Genomic DNA, 27,103 nt, shown 5'->3' with positions numbered 1-27,103 from the left:
ATTTTATTTTTGTATATTTTGAATTCAATAAAAATGCAGAATTTATTATATTTTGAGTATTAATGTTTTATAATAAAAATGCAAAATTTAATGTGATTTCCAGCCCATGGACAACACTAGTTTATAGTTAGTGCTACATTTACATTTATTTCAATTTTGTTACAAATGTCAGGGCGGCCCGGTCCACCATGGGCTTCCAGAATCAAAATTTGAATAAGTGGAGTAGGTCGGAATTAATTGATGAAACAACCTACATTTAATGAAACAAAATTTGCATGGCAGTGGATGGATCTTGGGGATGTGCTGTGGAATGATGAAAGAAGAACAAAACAAGCATTGACTTCAGTAATTGAGCAAAGCACCATATCCACTCCCACAGAATATACACAGTTTCATATATTCATTCTTCACTCAAACTTGATAAAAATATCAGATATTAAAGATCCATCCATGGCAGCAGCTTTCGCAGCTCTAGTTTCTCTTCAGAATAATCTACGCCTCGTCCGCACTCACCCCACCCATTCCTTTTCCTTCGAAGAAGAACAGATTGAATCTCTTTTGGAAACTGTCAGTTTCTTGATCAAATTCATGAAAAGCTACGACAATTCTCATGGGGCCACAAAAGAAGCTGCAGAAGCTCTAGAGATACGAATCGCGCGTGCAGCTCAAGCGGCTGAAGATGTGATGGAATCACATATAGTGGATCAGATTCGCAGTGGAAAAACAAGATCAAAAACAAGATCACCTCGTTTCCTGCTGGATCTGCAGAAAGTAATACAAGACATGGATTATATGAGGAGAAAGGCTACCAATGTGAAAGCGCTGAGTGGAATTAATATTGAGGCAGATTCAGCAGCAGAAGTTATTTCATCAACGCCTCACATGGCCTCCAAAAACAGTAGCATGGTGGGATTTGATGATGTCTTACGTCAACTTTTGGATCAGCTCACCGGATTTCCCTCAAGTCGGCGAGTCATCCCCATCATAGGCATGGGGGGAATTGGTAAGACAACACTTGCCACAAATGCTTTTCAACATCCAGTAATTATGCATCATTTTGATGTTTGTCTTTGGGCTACAATATCTCAACAATATAGCGTTCAGAAAATTCTCACACAACTTGTGTCTTGTCTAAGAAAATCCTTTAGGAAAAGTGTCGATGAATCCAGTAGCTGTGAAACTGTTGATGAGATGCGAGATGAGTTGTATAAGAGTTTATTTGGCCGAAGGTATTTGATTATTCTAGATGATATGTGGAGTCTGGAAGCATGGTATGATATCAAAAATTTGTTTCCGGATACACACGATGGAAGTCGAATTGTTGTGACTACTAGGCACTCAGATGTGGGCAATCATTTAGGCGTTCCACATCTTGCAATTGGTTTTCTGGATGAGGAGAATAGTTGGGATCTATTTTGTCAAAAAGCATTTGCAGAACAAGGTTGCCCTTCTGAGTTGGAGGAGTTGGGAAAGACGATAGTCGAAAAGTGCAAAGGACTTCCCCTTGCAATTGTTGTGGTTGGAGGCCATCTCAGAAAGTCCTCAATGACTCAAGAATACTGGGAGAATGTTGCACATCATATGAATTCAATTTTGGAATATTCTAGAGAGAATGATGAGCAGTGCTTGAATGTATTATCTTTGAGTTACAGCTACTTGCCTGCTCATCTTAAGCCATGCTTCCTACTCTTGGGGGTATTTCCAGAAGATTAACAAATTTATGTGCCAGACGTTCTTAAATTTTGGATTGCTGAGGGCTTTATAGAATCTTCCAATAACACCAGCTTGGATGAGGCTGGACGGTATTATATAAGGGATCTCTGTGAGAGAAATCTCATTTTAGTTGATGGATGGGATTACAATGGAGAAGTTTGTATGATTAAAGTACATGATGTAGTTAGAGAATTGTGCCTAAAGATTGCCAAGAAAGAGGAGTTTTTATGTGTGTTGGATACTCCACGAGCCATAAACAGGGAGCGCCGAGTTGTAATCAGTGGAGAAATTCCAGAGACAAAAACCTTTGATGCTCCAATCCGTTGTCTGATATGCGAAGGCGGTCGGCTATTGCATGACTTGAAATTGTTGAGAACAGTGCATGAGGTTGCTGCCTCATCAACAACTGACTCTATATTTCAGCAACTTAACTTGCGTTATCTTAAAGTTGATATTGATCAGAAGAGTCGTCCAAGTGTTTATCTTCCTTCATCAATATCGCTGCTCTGGAATTTGCAAATATTAAGAATTTGGGTACCCACTCATTCAACTGTGATTGCACCATATGAGATTTGGGAGATGGTACAGCTTAGGTATTTTGAGGTATATCCAGTTTGTCGTGTTGATCCTCTTCCTGTGGACAGATTAGACCAAGCAAATGACTTGGTTTTGAGAAATCTACACACACTTTCAATTGTAGAGAATTTGAGGTTTAGTGAAGAGGTTTGCAAGAGAATCCCCCATGTTAGAGAAATGCATTTGTCATATTGTGATGAAGCGAGTTCGTCTTACTGTCCCTCCAATCTTGGCAACTTCCATGAACTGGAATATCTACTATTGAAATTCGATGGAAATTCTAAGTGGCATGATTTTTGTTTGAGTCTCACTTTCCCATTTTCACTTAAGTGGCTGTATTTACGTGGTTGTGGTGTTGATTGGGATGAATTGACAATCATGGTTGGGTCCTTGCCCAATCTTGTGTGTCTTAAGTTGTGTCTGAATGCAGTGATTGGATCAGTATGGAGCCCTATTGAGCGGAAATTCCTACGCTTGAGACAGTTGGAGATTTTTGGTTGTGATGATTTAATCCACTGGAATGCAGAAAAGTCCCATTTTCCGGTCCTCCGAAGTCTTCTTCTCAAAAATATGCCTAAATTGGAAGAGTTCCCTTCTGGTATTGGAGAAATAGCATCACTTGCTTTGATTCAAATGGAATATTGCAGCGAATCTTCAAGCATTTCAGCAATGACAACATTGGTGGAACAAGAGGAGCAGGGGAATGAGGACCTTCAGCTTCAAGTTTTTTTCCGGGGCGATGAGAAAACAATAGAGAGCTTCGGCAAGAAGGTTCGAGAAAAGGGTCTTCAAAGCAAAAATCTATCTCTCTACTGTCAAAATGTGAAGACAAGAGTTTTTGATAAGTTCCATTTTTAATTTTTAATGTAAGATGAATCTTTGTATCGTCAAAATGTGAAGACTCGAGTTTCTAACAAGTTCCATTTTATTTGATTGTTTCGAATGTTTAATTTTTTAGAAGAACATATATATTGTTATTTTATTTTATATATATATATATATATAGGGCTGTAAGAAGCCATAATTCACCATTGCTGAATTTGAGGATTCCCGCAGCTTCCACAGCTGCAGATATGAAGAAACATTTGAAGTACTGGACTCACACAGTTGCATCAGCCATACACCAACATTAATTCATCTCCATCAATTAATATAAGAGTTTTTATTCTATTTTTGTTGTTATTGGTTTAGATGAGATCGATGAAGTGAGATGAGGAGAACCACTTGTTTTGTGGAGATTCAGAGTAAACCACCAGTTGCTCGATGCTCAAGATGCCCCAACATGTGGATTTCGCTCGTTTAGTTTGGGAGTCTAACAAGCGAGGGGCGGAGGCGATACGGCGGCGGTGATTTCGCCGGAGATGGGCCGACTGGCCGACGGGGAAGAGGAATCCTTGTTCCGGCGAGAGGGGGAGGCTGTTCGGGAGAGAGATTGAGAGAATGGTGAAGGTGGGCCCCACATTTAATTAAAAAATGAAAAAAAAAGGTTGACTAACGGAAGTAAACGGCGTTTGGTTAGAGGGGTTTAATTTAGCTATTTTTAAGACTTTGGGGGCTTATTTGCACACACAGTGAGTAAGGGGAGCTATACGCTGTAAGGGCTACTACTTCAAGGGCCTATTTGCATCTTTTCTCATATATATATATATATATATATATATACGGAGAAGATCCATAGAGTATGGTAAGTATTTTGAGAATGAAGAATAAATGTAATACCTTGGATTAATTTGATCACACGGTCCATATTAATTCTCTTAGGTTTGACCGAATTTTACATAAAGGTTAATTAAGTAATTTTTGTTTTTATATTGTAACCATCCTTGATTAATTTAGATTGATCAAATCTTTTTTTATTTTTGGTTTTAGATATGCATATCGGCACTCCCAGTTAATTACCTATTTTATATTAGACGGTTGCCTATGGGTCGGTTGTGTTAGTTTTCATAATCAAGCCTTTTATAATCAACATTGTTGATTTTTTTTTTCGTAATTGATGAACACAGATATATATTTTTTGTTATTGTATTTATTTATAATGTTTCTTACTGTTTTCGTTATTTTTGTTATTTGTACTCCTATAAAAAAAATTATATAATAAAAAATAGTAACTTATATGATGAAGAGTCCTAATGAATATTATCATACCACTACTTAAATAATTATTAAAATATAAAGGATAAATCATAGTATATTTATAAATATATTATATGTATGATATATTAAATTACACAATTGACCTTAAATTAAGGGGGGTGTATTCGTTGTGGAATTTAATGGATTTTAAAAGTTTGGGTGTATTCGTTCAAGACTTTTAAAAGTCTGCAGAAATCTGGGTGTATTCGTTCAAGACTTTTAAAAATCCATATAAATCTGGGTGTATTCATTTCAGACTTTTTAAAATCCATACAAATCTAGATGTATTCGTTATTCCATTGACTTAAAATCCGGAATGACTTTCATGGATTTCATCCAAAAAATACACACGACGAAATCCGGCCAAGAACCACGAGAATTGAAATCCATGAAGTTTTAAACGAGCGCTGAGTTCCAGCGCCCGCGGCCAAGAAGCCAGCGAGCGCTGGAACTCAACAATCGTTGAGATTTCCAGCGCCCTCCCTCCGCCTTCTCCTCCTCTTATCCTTCACCCTAGCCTCCACCCCCCAAATTTCATAGCGCTTTCTTCAACACTGCTTCACTTTCTCTTACTCTTGAGCTCAAATTTCACATATTCTTCTCTAATCATCTTTCCAAAACCGAGAATTAGATAGATTATAGAGAGTAATAACAAGAGAAATTCATGGCGCCTGAAGCTTCTGATGCTCTAGCAGGTTTGTTCTGGAAGTTTCTCGTTTGTAACTATCCCAATTCTCCGCCCTTGGTCTCAATCTTCTGATTCGTGCTTTATTTTGGTTGCAGAGATGGAAAAAGTTCAACAATTTCTGAACTCCGCACAGACTGGAAAAAGTTTGAGTGATTCATCGTCCGAGTACAATTCATAGCGCTCGGAGCTTTTGACGCAGCGCCAGAGCAGAAGTGAGGGAGCTACCTTTTGGGCGAATTTCAAGTGCGATGAGGTGAATTCGTGGCTGGTGATGAGAGAGTGCCATGATTTGCAGACGGCGGTGCAGCGGAGGAGCGTCTTCACCGGCAACCTGTAGAGTATGTTGATTATGATCTCTTCGAAGAAATAATCCGCCATGTTTTTATCCGCACTTCAGCTGAAGAAAACTGAAGAAAAGTCACATCTGCTGTAGAAAAGTCACATCTGCTGTAGAAATTGTAAATGAGGAAATGGCGTTGTTAATCCGGAGTTGGTGATGAGTTTTATTAGTGATGAGCTGGTCATGTTTCCAGCGGTCGCTGGGACTCCGCGGGCGCTGGGTCTCTTCTAGCGGGCGCTGGTTTCATGGAATTCAATTCCAAAATTATCCCGTAAAGTCTTCGAAAATCAGTGAAAATCGGGGTGAAATCCAACCACGAATTCTTTGAAAGTCGTCTGGAATCTATGTGAATTCCATGAAATTTAAATTCCATGGACTTTTTAAAGTCTGTGGAAATCAACAACGAATACACCCCCTAAGTATATATATGAGGGATATATTAGGCAAATCAAATTTTGTAAAATAAGACTCCTTTATAATAGGTATAGATAGATAAAATTTCATGTCACTGGTCATTGCTGTGGAATGATGAAAGAAGAGCAAAACAAACCCTCATTTTTCAATAATTGAGCAGAGCACTCTATCCACTCCCACAGAATATACACACATTCCTATCAGATATTGAAGATCCATCCATGGCAGCAGCTTTCGCAGCTCTAGTTTCTCTTCAGAATAATCTACGCCTCGTCTACACTCACCCCACTCATTCATTTTCCTTTGAAGAAGAACAGATTAATTCCCTTTCGAAAACTGTCGATTTCTTGATCAAATTCATGGAAAGCTACGACGATTCTCATGGCGCCAGAAAAGCAGCTGCAGAAGCTCTAGAGATACGAATCGCGCGTGCAGCTCAAGCGGCTGAAGATGTGGTCGAATCACATATAGTGGATCAGATTCGTAGTGGAAAGACGAGATCAAAGACAAGATCGCCTCGTTTCCTGCTGGATCTGCAGAAAGTAATACAAGACATGGATTATATGAGGAGAAAGGCTATCAATGTCAAAGCGCGGAGTAGAGTTGAAGCAGAGCAGCAGCCCACACAAGTTATTTCATCAACGCCTCACATGACCTCCAACAAGGCCACCATGGTGGGATTTGATGATGTCTTACTTCAACTTTTGGATCAGCTCACTGGATTTCCCTCAAGTCGGCGAGTCATCCCCATCGTAGGCATGGGGGGGATTGGTAAGACAACACTTGCCACAAATGCTTTTCAACATCCATTAATTGTGCATCATTTTGATGTTTGTCTTTGGGCTACAATATCTCAACAATATAGTGTCCATAACATTCTCACACAGCTTGTGTCTTTTGATAAGTCCAGTAGTGGAAGTGTTGATGAATTAGGCCAACAGTTGTATAAGAGTTTATGTGGGCGAAGGTATTTGATTGTGCTAGATGATATGTGGAGTGTCGAAGCTTGGGATGAGATAAAATTCTTCTTTCCCGACACACATAGTGGAAGTCGAATTGTTGTGACTACTAGGCACTTAGATGTGGGCAATCATTTAGGCGTTTCACACCTTGCAATTGATTTTCTGGATGAGGAGAATAGTTGGGATCTATTTTGTCAAACAGCATTTGCAGAGCAAGGTTGCCCCTCTGAGTTGGAGGAGTATGGGAAGAAGATAGTTGAGAAGTGCAAAGGACTTCCCCTTGCGATTGTTGTGGTTGGGGGTCATCTCAGGAAGTCATCAATGGCGGTAGAATACTGGGAAAATGTTGTACAACATATGAATTCAATTTTAGAATATTCTACAGAGAATGATGAGCAGTGCTTGAATGTATTATCTTTGAGTTACAGCTACTTGCCTGCTCGTCTTAAGCCGTGCTTCCTATTTTTGGGGGCATTTCCAGAAGATGAATTGATTTATGTGTCAGAAGTTCTTAAACTTTGGATTGCTGAAGGATTTATAGAACATTTCGAAAATTTGAGCTTGGAAAAGGCTGGAGAGAATTATATAAGGGATCTCTCTGAGAGAAATCTCATTTTAGTTGATGCATGGGATTACAATGGAGAAGTTTGTGAATTTAAAGTACATGATCTAGTTAGAGAATTGTGCCTAAAGATTGGCAAGAAAGAGGAGTTTTTATGTGAGTTGGATAGTCCACGAACCATAAACAGGGAGCGCCGAGTTGTAATCAGTGGAGAAATTCCAGAGACAAAAACCTTTGATGCTCCAATCCGTTGTCTGATATGCGAAGGGGGTCGGCTATTGCTTAACTTCAAATTGTTGAGAACAGTGCATAAGGTTGTTGCCTCATCAATAACTGACTCTACATTTCAGCAACTTAACTTACGGTATCTTAAAGTTGATATTGATCAGAAGAGTCGCACAACTGTTTACCTTCCTCCATCAATATCGCTGCTTTGGAATTTGCAAATATTAAGAATTGTGGTTCCCACTCGTTCAACTGCGATTGCACCATATGAGATTTGGGAGATGGTACAACTTAGGCATCTTGAGGTATATCCAATTTGTCTTGTTGATCCTCTTCCTGTGGACAGATTAGACCAAGCAAATGACTTGGTTTTGAGAAATCTACACACACTTTCATATGTAGAGAATTTGAGGTTGAGTGAAGAGGTTTGCAAGAGAATCCCCCATATCAGAGTATTGAGGTTATCATATTGTGATGAAGTGAGTTTGAGTTACTGTCCCTCCAATCTTGGCAACTTCCATGAACTGGAATATCTACTATTGAAATTCGATGGAAATTCTAAGTGGCATGATTTTTGTTTGAGTCTCACTTTCCCAATTTCACTTAAGTGGCTGTATTTACGTGGTTGTGGTGTTGATTGGGATGAATTGACAATCATGGTCGGCTCCTTGCCCAATCTTGTGGGTCTTAAGTTGGGTCTGAATGCAGTGATTGGATCAGTATGGAGCCCTATTGAGGGGAAATTCCTACGCTTGACACAGTTGGAGATTCTTGGTTGTGATGATTTAATCTACTGGAATGCAGAAAACTTCCATTTTCCGGTCCTCGAAAGTCTTCTTCTCAGAAATATACCTAAATTGGAAAAGTTCCCTTCGGGTATTGGAGAAATAGCAACACTTGGTTTGATTGAAATGGAATTTTGCAGCGAATCTTCAAGCATTTCAGCAATGACAACATTGGTGGAACAAGAGGAGCAGGGGAATGAGGACCTTCAGCTTCAAGTTATTTTCCGGGGTGATGAGAAAACAATAGAGAGCTTCAGCAAGAAGGTTCGAGAAGAGGGTCTTCAAAGCAAAAATCTATCTCTCTACTGTCAAAATGTGAACTCAAGAGTTTTTGATAAGTTCCATTTTTAATTTTTAATTTTCTCCTTGTATTTTGCATAGGACCCTCTATCCTATTGGGGGATCAAAATCGAAAGGGCTCTCGAGATTCTCTTGCTGGGATGAGAGATAGCATCCAGATTTATAGAGCAGGAGTTAAGATTTTTTATATTTTCCGGGGGCGGAGATATCTGGATTTGTCAAGAGTAGATTTTCTCGAGGATTTTGCCTCTTTTCGAGCATGTTATATTTAGTTGATAAATTTTTCATAAAAAAAATTAGGGATAATAATTTTTTTCCCCACATTTTTTTATGAAAGATTGAAATGAAAAAAAAAATGAATTAGAAATGATGAAATCCTATTTTATAGAAAATGAGGGGGAAAAAAGCGATTTAAAGGAATTTTTTTATTATTATTTCTTATGATAAATTTATCAATCATTGCCATAAAGATATGCAGAACAATTGAATACTTTTAGTAGATCTTTGGGTCAAGTAAAAAAAATGAAAACAAATGAAACTAAATAAAGGGGAGGAATTATAATCCCTAATAAGCGATTTCTTTTTTATATTTCTCCTTTATTTTGAAGACTAATAAATTAAGTGATTGAATTATCCTTACATAAAGATAATGATTAATTCATTATCTAAATCAAACAATAAATAATCAATTCAATTAATCGAATATATTTTGAAGCTCATCGAAAGCCCAACTATAAACGTGGGCTTAGATTTGAATTTGTCCAAAGGTGTTTCGAAACTTAAAAATACGTGTGGGCATTGATCTAACAACTTTTAGAAGACAATTTCCTTTCCTTCTATTACCCCTTTTGTTTTTGTTTTATTTCTTAACTCTAATTAATCTATTATTTTGAGAAATATATTTTGATCTTGTAAACATAATTTAGGCATGAATCTTGAACTTCATAATTTTCACATTCAAGTTAATAGGAACACTAACCTTAATAAGCCACGTGTTTTTTTTATCGGTGGTGAAAGGACCAGTTTCTGATGTGAATATAAATTATACTCGTTCTATCAACGTGATGGTTATCAGAAATCCTAATTGACCAAACTTATCCGACAAGTAATATTTATTTAAACCCTATAATTAAGATATTAATATAATATCTTATTCTCATTATTTATATATGGCACGTTGCTACATATAATTCTTACATTCTCTAACATCTGAATTATCATCACAATCTTCATTTCCATTTTTAACATTATTTTCATCAACATATGCTTCCTTCCTTGACAATACTTCATCTTCATCGCCAACAATTAGATGGATACTCGTTCAAATCAAAATCCATCATTAACCTATAATGACACAAAAGTCATTCGCAATACAAAATAAATTAATTGATAATATTATAACAAGGCAATTGCTGAAATAATTCAAAAGCTGCCAAAAATTTTCAAAAATTGCCGAAATAATTCAATAACTGCCGAAAATTTTCAAAAATTGCCGAAATAATTCAAAAGCTTTAATTGTTATATAGAAATCATATATCGGCAGGTTCTTCGGCATGATTATATTTAATTATTAAAAAATTATAGGCATTTGAAAGAAAAATTGCTGGACTTAAAAAACTGTCAATAATATATTAAACGAGATACTCCATGGACATAACAAGAGGAGCAGGGGAATAAGGACCTTAAGCTTCAAGTTTATTATAGGGGTGATGAGGAAACATTAGAGAGCTTCAGCAAGAAAGTCCGAGAAGAGTTTTTGACAAGTTCCAATTTTAAATTTTATTTCATGTTGGGCTGGACCCTCTATCCTATTGGTGGATCAAAATCTAGTGTATAATGTATTTCTGTATCTTGAAAATGTGAAGACAAGAGTTTCTAACAAGTATTGAACAAGCATTTTGATTTGGGTTCAAATCTTGGAATGCGAGATGTTCAACAAATACGTCTTTTTAAAAAATACATTCGTTCATCAAAATTATTGACATGTTTATTAAAATTATTGACATGTTCATCAAAATTTGGACATTGAATTTAAGATTGATCATATACCGTTAGACTGTTTCCCCTTCGACCTCTCTCCCTCTCTCTCTCGTTCTCCCTCTGTTTCTCCTCACCACAGCCGCGCCCAGCCGCGGACGCCTCCTTCTCCGGCGTCATTCTCCGCCAGCCGCCGCCTGCTCCTGTCTAGCAGCCATACACTCTCATTTCTTTCTATTCATTTTCTGTGAAATTAATAAAATTTCTTCCAAATTTCTTTTCATTTTCTGATGAATTCTTGGTAAATTCTGAGCTATACTATGTGAGTGGGTTGATGATGTTGGTATTTGAATATGAGAATGAGAGGTATGTGTGAGGTGTATTTGTGTTTTCTTCATAAGCTATAACTGAGAGAAGGAAGAAAAAGATAGATTGCTATATTGAAAAGACCAAAGACAGATCTAGAGCCCGGGCAGCCTCGGCGGTCGCCCGGTCAATTTTTTTTTTTTTTAACCTATATATATATTATATATATATTGATGAATTAGCTATATATATATATATATATATTATATATAAAAATATGTAAGTTTTAAATTGGGAACTTTATTCACTCCCCCCAATCCAAGTACCATATGGCCCAACTCTCAAATACACGGCCCACTCACTCCACCCCACCACTTTCATTTGACTTTCCTTTAATTAAATCTATCAATACTAAAAATTAGCACTATTCACAATTCACACTACAGAAGAAAGAAACGAAAAGTTCATCTGAAAGTAAAAATGAGAAGAAGCAAAAAATTGAAAGGCGCGAAACGGCGAAAGCATAATTCTGGGTTTTCATTCTTCTTCACAAAATCCAACATTGAATTTGAGATTATCAATCATCATCTTTCATTTTATTGGTAAGTTTTTAACTATTTATCTTATTCTCTACTTCTCTTTGAGAATCTCCTGATTCTTGAGATGTCAACCCTAACCCTAATCTCTCTGAAAACCTCCTCGCGCCGCTGACTGCCTGCTGCTGCTGCCGTTCGATGACTGACAACGGTGACGTCCCCCTTGGCCCCTCGGGTTCGGGCGGCCTGAATCTTCCTTCTCTCACCAGCAACTTCTCCCCACGCTCGAAGACTACTCTGGATGGCAATTTGACGAAGACGACCCTCAACCAAAATCTTCAACATGGGGCCTCTAGGCTCGACGTGAACGCTAACTCCAACAGAAATCATCTGGATGATGGAACTCTTCTACGAAACCTTACTCGGGGAAAAGAAGTGGTCGATGGTTCCACCCTTGACGAAGTGACTAATGAAAGATCCTATGCAGATATTGCTACCAATCGCGCTCCGAGACGTCCAGACTTACCTGCCCACCATTACCATGCTCTGCGACCCACAAAAAAAGGGGGACCACTTCTCCCTTAAAGTTCCCAAGGAATTACTCTGCAAAGAAATCGCTTTTAAAAAAGGGCGAAAAACCTAAGACTGCCATGATGGTTAAGAACGAACTGCAAAGGTTATGGGGCATCGAAGCTTCATGGAAACTTATTCCTTTGGGCAAGGGATAATACACGTTGATCTTCAACAATACGGAGGATAAGTTGCGCGCTAAAGCTCAAGCTATTTGGGAAGTCTCTGGTGGACACTTACGGATTAGAGAGTGGGTGAAAAACTTCGATCCGTTCAAAGAACATTCCTCATTGGCGAATGTTTGGGTGAGGATACACTATTTGCCCATCGAATACTGGAATGTCGAAGTTCTCACTGAATTTCTAGATTCGTGGGGCACCCTTTAAGGGTTTATGTGACTTCAGCTCAAAGAGACTTTGGCCAATTTGCTAGAATTCTTATTGAAATAGATATGTCTAAACCTTTGCCGAATACTCTTCTTGTTGATGGAGATGATGTTTCCTTTCATGTGGAATTTACCTATGAATATTTACCTTTTTTTTGTTCCAGATGCAAAACAACAGGACATGTTCTTGATAAATGTCGGAAAGGAAAACCCTTCGCTGGTGAGGGCTCGCGGAACGATCAACCACAGACTAAGCAAGTTGGCGAGGGCTCGTGGAACGCTGGAAATCAACCACAGAATAAGCAAGGGAAGTCCGTGGACTCGAGTAAACAATGGCAACTTGTCCCCGAGAAGGATATTATCCAGCTGGATCAGAACGCTGGACACGATGATAGACATTTTGACAAGAGAAGCGAACCCTCTTTGATACTTGAATCAAATATGCCTGAGAATGCTCCTATACGCTTGGCTGAACAGAAGACTAACGGTTGCTCCAGGCCGGGGGTGACTGCCGGGATTAGCTCCAAGCCAGGGGCGAATGTGGAGACTGATGGCGATAGGAGCGACTCTCCTAAGGACAGTGGTAATCGATTCGAAGTGTTGAAGGAGTTTAGCTCGGTTGGACAAGAGGTTAGTCCCATGTCGGGACCAGATCTTCTGGAAGCCATCTTAAAATCGGTTCAGGATCCAAGTTTTGGCTCACCTGTGGTTTCTGATGAGGAAGAGCAGGTCGATGAGGAGATTGTTGTGGAGGATACGGTTCGTAGTGATGATAGACAAGGCAAAGAGAATAAAGAGGCCATTTCTTTGGAAAATGCCTTGAAAGCTCAACGCTTAGAGCAAATTCTTGCCATTGCCAAAGCCCCTATTTAGACAGAAGCACCGCCAGCGAAAAAACATGGAAGGCCTTCGAAACAAGAGCAAGCGATCAAGGCAGCGGCACACATTAACAAGCATCATCAGGACAGCATTAAGAGTCGTTTACGACATTCCACAGATACTGGACAAAAATGTCATAGTTTCGTCATTGACGATAGTTCTAAGGAATGCATTGTTGCAATGGATAATGTGGCTAAAGAAAGCTGGGCGGCCGAAGTGGAACGAAGCGAGGCTTCTTCCGCTCATCTCAAAAATTCTTTATGAATATTCTGACCTGGAACATCCGTGGGATGACGGATGAATCCAGGCGACTGCTCAAGGAGCACTGTAGCTCATTTTCTCCCATTATTCTGGGGCTTTTAGAACCCAAGAAGGCTTTCCATAAAGTCTGACACTCCTTCTGGACTTCTCTGAATTTGATCCCTGTGCATCAGAACTGTCGTGCCCCACGTTGCTCTAATATCTGGGTTTTGTCTCACCCCTCTGTCATTTCGACCACGGTTTTCTCCTCTGATCAAGTGGTTGTGGTGGACTGTTCTTGGCAATCGTTTGATTTCCGCGTGGCTGTTATTCATGGTGCGAATGACCAAATATCTCGCCGCTCTCTTTGGCAAGATCTTCTCCATTTTGTGTCGAGTAACACGATGTTTATAGGAGATTTTAACGCGGTAAAGGGGGCTCATGAGAGAATAAGTCTTTTAACCCCTCAGCGTGGGGCTCGTGTCGAGACTTCTGTGCTTTTATTGACGATACTCAGTTTATCGAATCTCCAACGGATAGTTTACGCTTCACTTGGTCGGGTCGACGGTTTTTACCCCATCATGTTGAATCGGGTGTTGGATAGGGCGATGTTTTCTCAGAGTTTTGCTGATCGGTGGGACTCGATCATCACGACAGCTCTTCCCCGCCTCACTTCTGACCACTCTCCTTTAGTTTTGCAGTGTCGTCGGGAGGCTCCTTCTGGTAAGCGACAGTTTCGTTTTCTTAATATATGGGTTCAGCATGCTTCTTTTGGCGAGATGGTTGAGAACTCCTGGTCCACGTCGGTTGACACTTTATGCCATATTGTTCGTGTCATGTTAAAGCTTAAACGTTTGCGTGCTGATATCAGAGTCTGGAATAAGGAGGTGTTTGGTAATGTCGACGTTGCTATGAACTAATGGCAGAATCAATTGATGGATACCCAAAAGCAAATTGCTATTTCCGGCTATACTGATGATCTCTTTAATGAGGAGGTGCGTCTTCAAGCTGAACTCAATGTGGCTCTCTCAAGGAAAAACAACCTCTTGCAACAAAAAAGTCGAGCAACCTGGCTGGCGGATGGTGATAGAAACACTGCCTTCTTTCACCGTCTCACAAAGTTTAAAAAGCGTAATAATACCTTCACGAGACTGAATATCAATGGTGTTGATGTGTATGACTCTGGAATTATTGAGCAGCATATTGTTAGTCACTTCTCGGAGCTTTTCACTAACGATGGGAGTGAGCTTGCCGACCAATTAGAGATTGATGCTCTTATTCATCCGTGTATCTCGGAAGATCAGAATAACTTGCTTATCCATATTCCTGATGAGGGGGAGATTGCTGCTGCGGTTTTTAGTATGGATGTTCATAGTGCGCCAGGTCCGAATGGTTTCTCTGGCATGTTTTTCCATAGTTGTTGGGCGACTATTAAAGTTGATATCATTGCTGCGGTGCAGAGATTTTTCAGCCATTCTTACCATCCTAGTGGTTGTAATGCTAGCACGATGATTTCTTATTCCGAAGAAAGATGTGGTCTCCACTGTGGTGGATCTCCGTCCTATTGTTCTTTCCAATTTTTTCTTCAAGATCATCTCCAAAGTTATGGCTTCGCGTCTTAGTTCAGTGGCTAATTCTCATGTTGCGCCCAATCAGTTTGGCTTTATCAAGGGTCGGAATATTCATGATTGCATTATGCTTAGCTCGGAGGGTTTCAATTGTATGCAGCGCACCAATCGTGGCATAAACATGACGTGTAAGATTGATATCAGAAAAGCCTTTGATACTTTGCGTTGGGGCTTCATTTCTCAAGTTCTTAAAGCTAATGGCTACCATGACAACTTCATTCGCTGGATTTCGATCATTTTCAGCTCGGCTAGACTTTCCATTCTTTATAATGGTCGACTTCCTGGCTACTTCGCCTGCTCCCGTGGGGTTCGGCAGGGTGACCCTTTGTCTCCCATCATTTTTGGTATTGCTGAAGACGTGCTGAGCCGTTTAATTAGCAGCTGCGTGGATTCTCAACATCTTACTCCTATGAGCTTCTCTCGGACTTCTAATTTCCCCACTCATCTGCTTTATGCTGATGATATTATTCTCTTTTGCCAGGCAACTGTTCGTAATGCGAAAAAAGTTCTCTTTCAGTACTATAGTACTATCTCCGGGCAACACTGTAGTCAAGAGAAGTCCAATATCTTCTTCTCTAGATGTGTCACTACGGATAGAAGAAGAGCTATTCAGCGTGCTCTTGGATTTTCGGTGGGAAACCTTCCTATGACCTATCTGGGAGTTCCTATATTTGTTGGTCGTCCTCGCGCATCTTATTTTATGCAGATCTTTGATAAGATTGTTCAGAAATTTGCCAAGTGGAAGGGTATACAACTCTCTATTGCTGGTCGACTTTGCCTGGTGAAATCGGTTATTCAAAGTTCGATCGTTCATTCCATGATGGTTTATAAGTGGCCTAAATCGCTTCTTCACTCCTTGGATAGAAAATGCAGGAATTTTGTTTGGACTGGTAATATTGATCAGCGTCCCAGCTGCTCTGTTAGTTGGGGACGCACTTGCTCCCCTCGATCGGAAGGCGGCTTGGGAATTCGATCTTTTACCCTGATGAATTAGTCCTTCTTAATGAAGATGGCCTGGAAGACGATAAAGGGTGAAGATTGGGCTCACAAAATCTTGCGTTCTAGATATCTTACTGATTTCAGCTATGCCAAGCAGAATATCGCCAACTCTTCTATCTGGTTGGGAATGAAAGATGAAGTGAATGAGTTGGTGGATGACTCTTATGCTTGCATTGACCGTGGTGAATGTGTTTACTTTTGGAAAGATGACTGGCTTGGCTATAAGCTGGTGGATAGGTTGAGGATTCCGTCCTATATGCATGAGTTCCTTAACTTTTCTGTGCAGGACTATTTTCATGACGGTGTCTGGCATTTCACTACTGCTTTTGTGGATCGCTTCCCTGATGTTGTGGCTGACATCTTACTTCTTCCCACAAATGGAAGTAAAGATGTTAGATTCTGGAAACATTCTGTTCGTGGAGATGTTTCCGCTGTTCTTACCTTTGAGAAAAAATGCCATCGTTTCCCAGAAGTGAATTGGGGAAAGTGGATTTGGGAGCCCTTCATTCCGATTAGGCGGTCGATCCTTTGCTGGCGTGTTATTCATGGGCGTCTTCCTACTCTTGATACTCTTATTAGACAAGGCCTGATCGTCCCTAATGGCTGCGCTCTTTGTTTGGAGAGCGAGGAAACGATTTCTCATGTTTTTTGGAATTGCTCGAAAGTGAAACCCATCTGGCAAGAGTTTCTCTCTTGGTTCGACAAAACCTATCTCGGGGATTGTTTGGATATTCACTCGCTCCTGGTGAAGGCGTGGGCAACGGTTTTTAGCCCTCAAATTCTTTCGTTCTGGAAAGCGGGAATGATCTCTATTATTTGGAAGATTTGGGAGTGTCGTAACTCTATGGTTTTTGATGATGTTCTTTTCGATTCTCGACGGATTTTGGTCTTCGTCAAATCTTATTTTAAAGAGTTGGATTCCAATTTCAAAAATCTTGGCACCATTAACAATACTTGGCATGATTACTTGATCACCAGAGCAATCGATGTTGGCAGCCGGTCGGCCCCTCCGCCTCGCATGGTGGAAGTTCACTGGTGGCCTCCAACTTCTCCCTGGATGAAGGTCAATACTGACGGCTCTGCTTTGGGCACGCCAGGGATCATTGCTGCAGGAGGGGTTTTCAGAGATCATCATGCGGTTGTTCGTGGCTGCTTTCACATTAAAGGGAGAATTGGCTTTTCGTTTGAAGCTGAGCTTTTAGCAGTTATCACTGCTATTAATCTGGCTCATGATAGAAATTGGCACTACTTGTGGATTGAGTCGGATTCCATGTATGTGGTTCGACTTTTGGAGACTAGATCCTCGGATGTTCCTTGGCGTTTTTATGCTTCTTGGAAAAGTGCTCTTCATCTTCTTCAGAAATTCCATTTGATGGTTACTCATATCTTTAGAGAATGAAATCAGCCTGCAGATATCATGGCTAACATTGATCGGGCGGAAGGGTGGTGGCCGTCAGCCATTAATGAGATTATTCATGCGGTTGCTAGAGACATGTATACGCATAGTCATGTACACACTATCAGAAGTTAAGGGGTCTTGGTGTTTGGCAAGGCAGCTTGTGGTGTTCCTCGTTTCTGCTTGGGTTAGAGGCTCGTGGGTGTGGTTGTTGGGAAGTTTGTTTGGGGCGTCATTTCAACCCTTTTACAGTTTTTGGGTGCGCTCAATGTTGGGGTTCAAACGGTCGGGTCCTTTTGGCAGCTCGAAGATAAGTGTGCTTTCTTATCGGTTTCGAGTTTCTGGAGTCGGCATGCTTTGGTCGTTGATGTGCTGTGCTCTGCTCCTTGCTGAGCGTCTTTTCTGGTTTCCTCGTTTCCACTTTTGGACTGCTCGAGCGTCGAGCTTTCTCGACAGTCTTCGCGGCAACATGGTTAGTGATGCTGTCGGAAACGACTTTCGTTTTGGGGAGGATGTCCTTTCAGCGACGGCGTCTCACCGACTGATTGGCATCCCTCCATTTGTTGTTCATTGGCTGAAAAAAGACCTCGACGACGGCGTCTCACCGACCGAGGTTATTTCTATGATCTACGTTGTTTTTGCTTTTTGGTTTTTGTTTTCCTTTTCTTGCGTTACTTTTCCTCCTTGCTTTTTTCTTGTGTCGGAAAGCCGGATTTATCTAGCGGCAATGGTTCGGTCGGAGCTTCTGAGATTCTCCCATCTCCGCTTTCTACACTCTCTCCTTCTTAGACGAGTACTCTTTTTCCTCCCTCTGAGGTTTTAACGAGGCTCGGCCCTTAGTCTGCTTCGCTGTGCTTTCAAGAGTTTAGGTTTTTTCTCTTCTTTTTAATAAAATCTTATTTTAATAATTCTCTACTTCTCTTTTTACCATTGATTATTACTGTAAATTTTCGATTTACAGTTGGTTCTTTAGTTAGTATTTTGATTGTATTATACTGTAATATTTTATATTTGTTGTCAAAATAATAGAATTGAAGAATAACTTGAGTAACTTTTGCATTTCTTTAGTTATTAAGAATTTAGGATAATGATTCATTTGTTTGCTTATGTTATGTATTATGTTTCTGAATTTTGATTGAATTAATGTTATTGTTATAGATTTCTAATGGATAAGAGAAAGAGAGGAATTGAATCGTACTTCCAAAAACAAAGTGCCCGAATAGATGTTGGTGGTTCCCGTTCATCTAATCCTGAGGTTCCAGTTCCAACTGTAGATGCAATTGAAAAAAGTCCACAACAACTACAAGCAGAAGTCCCTTGTCCAGAACTTCCCCCGCTTAAAATCACAAAGATTGGCAATGAATCTGATGATATTCATGTAGAACGTGATCCAGGTAATCGAAAAATGATTTGGGAATATCCTGTGAATAAAAGAGATGAAATTCGTCGAGAATATTTGATGCACGGTCCTTATCAAGTTATGGTGCCCAGCTCTCAAAGGCAAATTGATAAGTGTAGTAGAAGGTTTTTACTTTCTTGGTATGATCAATTTCGGGATTGGTTGGAATATTCACCTTCAGAAAATGCCGTATTTTACTTTCCTTGTTTTCTTTTTGCCAAGATAGATTCAAAGTATGGAGGCAATGCTTTTGTTGTTGGTGGGTTTCGAACTTGGAAAAGAGTTAACAATGGGAAAAAATGTGCTTTTCTAATCCATGTAGGAAGTGCTCCCAATTCTGCACATAAAGTAGCTGTGAAAAGTTGTCTTGATTTGATGAACTCATTGCAGCACATTGGCAGAGTTGTTGACAAACAAACATCAGAGTTAGTTAGAAAGAATAGATTACGAGTAAAAGCTTCAATTGATGTTTCTAAATTATGTGCTCTTCTAGGTATTGCATACAAGGGACGTGATGAGAGTCCTGACTCTCGTAATCGTGGAAATTTTTTAGAGATTTTAAAGTACACAGCTTCTTATAATGAAGAGGTAGCTTCAGTGGTATTAGAAAATGCTCCTAAAAATGCTTCATATACTTCTCATTCAATTCAGAAAGAGATCGTTATCTGTCTATGCAAGCAAAATTCAGAAGTTCATTCGAGCTGAGATTGGTGATGAAAAGTTCTGCATCATAGTAGATGAATCTCGAGATGAATCCAAAAGAGAACATATGGCTATTATTTTGAGATTTGTGGATAAGGATGGGTTTGTTCGTGAAAGATTTTTCGACATAGTTCATGTGGAAGACACCAAGGCAGCAACTCTGAAAAACAAAATAAGTGAAGTTCTTTCTTATCATAATCTCAGCATTCAAAGCATTCGAGGACAAGGATACGATGGTGCTAGTAACATGAGAGGAGAATGGAATGGTTTGCAGGCTCTATTTTTGAATGAGTGCCCGTATGCATATTACATTCATTGTTTCGCTCATCGACTACAGCTGATATTAGTTGCTACTTCTCAAAAAGTTATTCCTATTGAGCACTTTTTTTCCCAGCTTCTTATTATTATTAATGTAGTTGATTCTTCTGCGAAGCGCCATGATCAACTGTAAATTGCGCAGGCTATTCGAATTGAAGAGTTGACTTCAACCAATCAGCTTGAAACTGGTAGAGGAAAAAATCAGATTGGAAGTTTACAACGTCCAGGTGATACACGATGGAGCTCTCATTTGAACTCTATGCACAGCTTACTTAAGATGTTTGATTTTGTTCTTGTGGTACTTGGTGAGATCATAAATGATAAAAGTGCTGCTTCTAGGGCTGTAGCTGATAAAGCTTATGATGTGATGATGTCCTTTGAATTCGTATTTGTCTTGCATTTTCTTATTGATTTGTTGGGAAGAGCAAATGATCTTTGTAGAATGTTGCAGTGCATATCCCAAGATATTGTTAATGCAATCGATGTAGTATCGAATACAAAAGAGATCATCCAAAAATTCCGAGAAAATGGTTGGAGTGGGTTACTAGAAAAGGTGAAGAGGTTTTGTGAGTAGCGAGATATTGAAATTCCTGACATGAATGGTGTGCGTCGATCAAGTAGAGGTCATGCTCGGAACAATCCTGTCACGTGGGAGCACCATTATCGAGTCAACATCTTCTATGGAACAATAGATTGCATATTGCAAGAATTGGGATTTAGATTCAAGGAAGATGCAATTGAGTTGTTAAAGTTGAGTTCATCTTTGGATCCACGACGTGGGTATGAATTGTTTAGTATTGATGATATTTGCAAGCTAGTTGAGAAGTACTATCCGGCTGATTTTTCAAGTCAAGATAAGCTGCATCTTAAGTATCAACTCGAACTTTATGAGCTTGACATTCGAAAAAGTGCACATTTTCAACATGTTGAGACACTTCCTGAATTATGTCAACTATTATCAAAGACAGGTAAGTCAGTCATTTACTATCTTGTTGACAGGTTGATTAGACTTATTTTGACTCTTCCGGTTTCAACGGCAACATCAGAACGTGCATTCTCCGTCATGAAAATTGTGAAGACAAGGTTGCGGAATAAAATGGAAGATGACTTCTTGTCTAGTTCTCTGATAATGTTTATCGAGAGAGAAATTGCTCAGAGCTTTGATGTTGACTCAATTATAGATGAGTTTGATCTCATGAAAACTCGTAGATCGCAACTTAAAATTGGTTGCAAGTGAATCTGTAGTTTTATTACTTATTTTGTATAGTTATATAGCTTTTAAGATACTTTTATAAATGAAGTTATATACTCCCTCCGTCCCTGAAATAAGTTCATATTTTTTCCTTTTTGGGACGTCCCCAAATAAGTTCCTCTTTCTTTCTTTCTATTTTTGGACAACTACCCCACCACTAATAATACTTTATTTATTCTTACTTTTCACTTTTTCACCACTCCCAATACTAATAATAACACTTTTTCACCTTTTCACTACTCCCAATCCTAATTATAACATTTTTTCTCCACTATCAATACACTTTACCATTTTTCCTTAAAACTCATGCCGTCCCCAAAGAGGAACTTATTTTGGGGACGGAGGGAGTATCTTTTTATATTTGATTGTGTAATTTCAAATAATTATTTCAAGACTCGGTCTATTTTCTTTACTAAAAATTCATTAGAATCATCCGATGAAATCTCGCCCGGTCCTAATTAAATTCTTAGATCCGTCCCTGGAAAAGACTACAAAAATCTTTAGATTTAAATGAAATTTACCAGCAGTTGTAGAGGTAAAGATCAGAAAGGTGGGAAGGGAATTTCAGGAATGCGGCGAGGCTATGTGTTGAATCTTCACGGGGGAAGTACATAGGGGAAATCAGAAAAGAGAAATCTGGTACTGTAGAGGAGATATCAAATGAAGGAGAAACTGTTGTTGATTTTCCTTTGGCTGAATTTCATTTCATGAATCTTTGCAATGGAAGATCAGTGAAGAAAGCTTGCTGAATCAAGCTGAGTTTTTGACAAATTTTTAAGAAAAATAAGGTAAATATGGCTGGTGGGTGAAGTTTATATATGATGAGTGGAAGCAAGTGAAATAACGTGGCTGAGGTAGGGAGAATCAAGATAAGTGATAACACGTCAAATCCATTCTTAAAATCAAAGTCAAATTCTAAAGTTTGTTAAGAGATGTTTGGGCCCATAATAAGGAATGATAAATGGGCTCCCTAAAATATAAAATCTTTACTCATTAAAGGTGATTATATTCATAGCCCTCATTTTACTTCTTACAGTCCCTTTTTAAAATATTAATAATAATTAATTAGAAATTTATTATTTAATCCTATATTGTATAGCCCCCTATCATAATCTGATAAAAAAATACGATTATTCATATAAACCCTACAAAAAACCGTATAGCCCCAACTCAAAATTGTAAGAACCACATGAAATAAATAAAATTAATACCGTATTCAATTAATTTTTCTTGTAGTTTGAAACTTGTTTTAGAGTTTTATGATGCAAATATTGGATGAAAATCCTGGAATAGGAGATAATGTGTTTCAGGTATGTAAAATTTTATTCCCAATCAAATTTAGAAGAACGCGTATGATTTTATTCCGTCAAAAGCAATCGGATTTTAAAATTTATGCACGCATTTTGTGCTTGAGGCGGTGCCGTAATTGTTGTTGCTTTAATAAGTCTGCTGCCATTGTTTTTGTTAGATTAGTCAGCCGCAATTGTAATCGAAGTTCATGAAATTGCATTAATAGATCTAAATTTTCTCCTGCAAAAGCTCCTACATCATTGCCACCTACGCCCTTCAACCACTGTGTCTCTACCACCACCATTTGTTGGATCTTCTATAAACTGATATGCATATTCCAGTAACTGTAGAAATTGGAGCATGATCTGATGAGGCGTACTCTTTCCAGAATACGCTTACCATCTCTTTAAATTTAATTTAATAAGTATAATTTAGGGGCTATAAAATATAGGGTAAAATAGTAATTTTTTAATTCATTATTATTAATATTTTAAAAGGGGGCTAGGAATAGAATCACCCCTCATTAAATTAGGTAAAAGTCTACATATAGCCCAACAAAAAATTAGACTATAAATAATTTTATTTAGGCCCAATTCAACATAAAAAATAAATAAATGAGAATATAATTTTTTATTTCAATAGGTATAATCTGTAGTTCATAATCATACATCTAACTAGAGGCGCGACTAGACAATTCATGAGTTTGACATATAATAAAACTTTCAATGACTTTACAATTTAAATGCTTCAAAAATAATTTGAAATAAATAATTTTGGATAAATGATTTGGATTCGGGCTGTCACAATTTCCCTCGGTAATGCCTCGACAATGTTTTATTATTATTTTTTAATTTTTTTTTACATACCTAGTTACGACAACCTATTTATCAATAAATCCAATCACAATACCAATTTTTCATGATCTAAACATAATTTAAAATTCATTTTCGTTGTTCAATATCCAACAATTTGTCCATAAGTTAATATCATAATATCATATTAAAAGGTATTAAATAAACTACATCTAAGCGAAATATCATAATAATGTATCAAAAGTTACTAAATATACTACATCAAAGCTAAGGATTGTCGCCTAGTAAGTCTGAACCAGCTCTTGAGCCACTACTTCTCGACTGCTGGGACCTCAAGAACTGCTGGAGCATCTCATTAGTTACCCGAAGTGACTCCTCCAATCGGGGTCTATGCTCGTGCTCCTCCTGAAGCTGCTGCTGCAGCTCTTCAATTCGAGCATCAACCTGCTGTGAATGAAAAATCAGTGAGACAATGATGTATCGCCCACGAGACTCCGTGCAAGGGTATACTAGTGCCGAACATTCTCTGCTTCTTATCGAGGTGGCCTCCCATCACCTCATCCACATATATCTGACTCAAATCAACACTCTCTCCTTGTTGCTCAGCAATCGTCCTCACCCTCACCTAATTAGTAAAAATTAAAAGTCATATACATTAATTAACAAAATAATTAAAGATGTATGACAAGTCATAAATATGGTTTTAATTATAAAAAAAAAAAAAAAACTTACATCAACTTCTTCAACTTTCTTGCAGGTATACATTCCATCTTTATTCACGTGTAATGTCCTGAAGGAATTATACACGCACTTATTGACGAGAATTCTCTCATTTAAAGACTATTAAACAAAAATATAAATCAATCATAATATATATACACACATATAATATAACATAAACAATAATTTAATTATTAAGTGCTCACCATCTCATGAGCTCTCACAGCAACAAACTTCGAGTCACCCCGATGTTTGCTTATTCCAGTGCTAGGTCCATATGGCTCGGACAATCTAACCTTGCTTGCACGTTTAGACTTCTGGATCGCCTCAGAAGTATCCCAATATGTGCCCGATGCCTTCCATTGATCATCACTTATGTAACCTAGCTTCCCTTTATTATCGGGTTCCCTACATGCCTTGATCTCATATAGAAAGTCAGGAAACCTGCTACCCGCCCTTTTGTTCCAAAGCCGGCGCACCTCCTCCTCCCATCTCTCATCCCATGAGTAGTATTTCTATTAAAACATATATTGGTCAAATTGAGCAATCATGCAATTTCTATTAAATGTGATATCAAGTAGTGAATATATGCAAAAAAGTGCTTACCCGAAACTCCTCAAAATATAGATTCTTGACTTCGTCTCGAGTGGCCTTTCAATTGATACCTGTTGGGTTTGGAATCCTCTTAAAAGATTTTCCAATTACCTTGGAGAAGTCCTTGTTCAATGCTAACTCCCAGCTAATTAGAATTACAAATAAAACAACAAAATTATTTTCAACTTTAGTATATTAACATTGAAAAAATCATAAATAGTGACAAACCCTTCAGGCGTCCTCGAAAGAGGTATCCTTTCATCATTGTTTGAGAGTACATCAGATATTATTTGCTCTAACTCTACATCAGAAGCCGATGTTTGCAACGTTGATGATGCACATGATGATGCTGCATTGTTAGAACCTGCACAACGATCGCAATGGGATCTAGTACTTATATCTGTTTTATAAATTATCATATACACCTTATAAGGTTATATGTAACATACATATGTAAATGTGTGGATATGTATACATCGTAATCTTTATATATATAAAAAGCAAAGTAAATGTAAATAAGTTCAATTGCAAGGATATAATTGGAATTGGAAAAAAAAATTGCATCACTCACGCAATCACGCTAATAACTACTACCATGAAATTCTCTCTCTCAAAAAAAAAAAACAACTACCGTGAATGGTGAACACAAGAAAGAAAACTGCCAAATGTTTAGTGTTAATTCCGATTGTTAAGGTCTTAAGGATATAGTTTAAATTTTCAATTTATTTCCTTTTTTTTCTCATTTTGTAGATAAAACATATTTTATCATTTTCATGAAATAAAGATGATTATGAGTAAATCATTTACATAATTTTTTTAAAAAAATATATGCTATCAATTATTATCATTTTCGTAATTTTGATTTTAGTTTTCAATATTTATTTCATCATCAAATAAATGAAAATTGAATTCATAATTAAATATTTAATTTTTATTGAATCAAAAGTTATAAAAGAGAGATAAATAAAATCATATATGTTTGAATTTATTCAAAATTATTGTTGCTTTCTAAATATGATAACTTTTTTATTTTTATTAATGTATGTATTTTTTTTATATTCGTACAATTATCTTTTATAGGTATTAAATTAAGTTTGGATATCTTTGCATGTCTACTAATATTTTAAAAATAATTTGTTGAGATATGGTCTGTCAAGGACCAATATGCTTAATAACAACTATTTTTATCCCTTAAATTGTGAAAATCTTTGATAGAATTATAGCTTCACTAAATAAATTTTGGTCCAGAGTTTGAATTTCATAGGTTGAATTTTTTTTTATTCATGATTTTTTTTTATTCAGCATTTTTCACAACAAATTCACAATTTACGTAGTGAATTCATAGACAACTTATTTTATATTGATAAATCTGATTTAATTTGTATAATTATATAAAGTTCCTATATAAGTGATATTATATCTATATATAGACACATGTTATATTTTGATACGAATTACTTAGGCTATATTAAAATATTAGATCACTTTGCAAATAATAATTTTGGTATAAAATATTAATTTTATTAGTTTGTATTAATATTATAATATATATATATATATATATATATATATGCACAACTTACGTGATGAGGATGAAATTGAGCACTTAAATATATTCAGATCTAACTTCAGTGAAAATACGAAACATGAAGATAAAACCGCAGATCTGAGGCTAAAGGGGAATCATAATAAAAGTGGGAAACGAAGCATTTATATTCTAACTACATAGATACAGACTTTAAACACGTGGCAACCAACAATTTGCACTTCTCAAATATTATTATTTGGGCTTCGAAATCAGACTAAATGAGCCTTAGTATTGTATCTCAATAATAGACTATAAATAGACCCCTTAAGATTAAATATAAATAAGTCCTTCCATAAGAAGAAATTAAATCAACAAATGCTATCTTCCTTTTCACATTTTTTGCACAGTCAATTTCTTTGTTTTTAGCTCTTAGCTCGATTTTCTTCACTTTTTCATAAATTTGCCGTTGAATCTAATACCCAACTCAACATTACATTATATTCACCGCGCATAGCGCGGGAGGTACACTAGTTAATTATAAAGAGAAAAAAAAAATGAATACCTTAATTTATGACTGGAATTTGTATATTGAATATAATTTGACACTAATTCATAGACGTGTGACCGAGGGCTTCGCCCTCGTGGACTCCAATCACTCCCAGTGACAAGTTGGCTTTTTCATAAAAATATATGAATAAATAAAAATATAATTTTACAGTGTCGTGCTCATCTTCTCATTCTTACCATGCATGCCTTGTCCTTATTATTGCATTGATTAAAATTAGGACAAAATGAAACCCAAATTCAAATGAAATGCCGCTGGGCCCCGCCTACTCATTCAATCAAACGTTATATATACAACTGCAGCCTT

The 27,103-nt window shown here is 37.7% G+C and overlaps 4 protein-coding genes across 4 annotated transcripts; all 4 read left to right on the top strand.

Moving 5' to 3' along the window:
* Positions 1-450: 450 nt before the first annotated feature.
* On the top strand, positions 451-1,713 carry LOC131007978 (putative late blight resistance protein homolog R1B-16). Its single transcript, XM_057934885.1, has one exon. It carries the CDS (start codon positions 451-453, stop codon positions 1,711-1,713), a length of 1,263 nt encoding a protein of 420 aa, XP_057790868.1.
* Positions 1,714-1,875: 162 nt separating this feature from the next.
* On the top strand, positions 1,876-3,147 carry LOC131007977 (putative late blight resistance protein homolog R1B-23). The gene has a single exon (XM_057934884.1). The coding sequence runs from the start codon at positions 1,876-1,878 to the stop codon at positions 3,145-3,147; it is 1,272 nt and encodes a 423-aa protein (XP_057790867.1).
* A 2,941-nt stretch (positions 3,148-6,088) lies between these two features.
* Positions 6,089-8,752, top strand: LOC131007976 (putative late blight resistance protein homolog R1B-16). The gene has a single exon (XM_057934883.1). It carries the CDS (start codon positions 6,089-6,091, stop codon positions 8,750-8,752), a length of 2,664 nt encoding a protein of 887 aa, XP_057790866.1.
* Positions 8,753-20,631: 11,879 nt separating this feature from the next.
* LOC131007975 (uncharacterized) lies at positions 20,632-21,273 on the top strand. Its single transcript, XM_057934881.1, has one exon. It carries the CDS (start codon positions 20,632-20,634, stop codon positions 21,271-21,273), a length of 642 nt encoding a protein of 213 aa, XP_057790864.1.
* The last annotated feature ends 5,830 nt before the right edge of the window (positions 21,274-27,103 follow it).

The sequence above is a fragment of the Salvia miltiorrhiza genome, chromosome 2 (genome assembly GCF_028751815.1).
Source record: "Salvia miltiorrhiza cultivar Shanhuang (shh) chromosome 2, IMPLAD_Smil_shh, whole genome shotgun sequence".
NCBI classification, from domain to species: domain Eukaryota; kingdom Viridiplantae; phylum Streptophyta; class Magnoliopsida; order Lamiales; family Lamiaceae; genus Salvia; species Salvia miltiorrhiza.
The sequence above is the reverse complement of the archived record's forward strand: the minus strand, read 5'-3'. Positions and strand labels throughout refer to the sequence as shown.

Excerpts from the sequence above, each read along its gene's own strand:
- LOC131007978 (XM_057934885.1), top strand. The coding sequence starts at position 451 with ATGGCAGCAGCTTTCGCAGCTCTAGTTTCTCTTCAGAATAATCTACGC.
- LOC131007977 (XM_057934884.1), top strand. The coding sequence starts at position 1,876 with ATGATTAAAGTACATGATGTAGTTAGAGAATTGTGCCTAAAGATTGCC.
- LOC131007976 (XM_057934883.1), top strand. The coding sequence starts at position 6,089 with ATGGCAGCAGCTTTCGCAGCTCTAGTTTCTCTTCAGAATAATCTACGC.
- LOC131007975 (XM_057934881.1), top strand. The coding sequence starts at position 20,632 with ATGAATGGTGTGCGTCGATCAAGTAGAGGTCATGCTCGGAACAATCCT.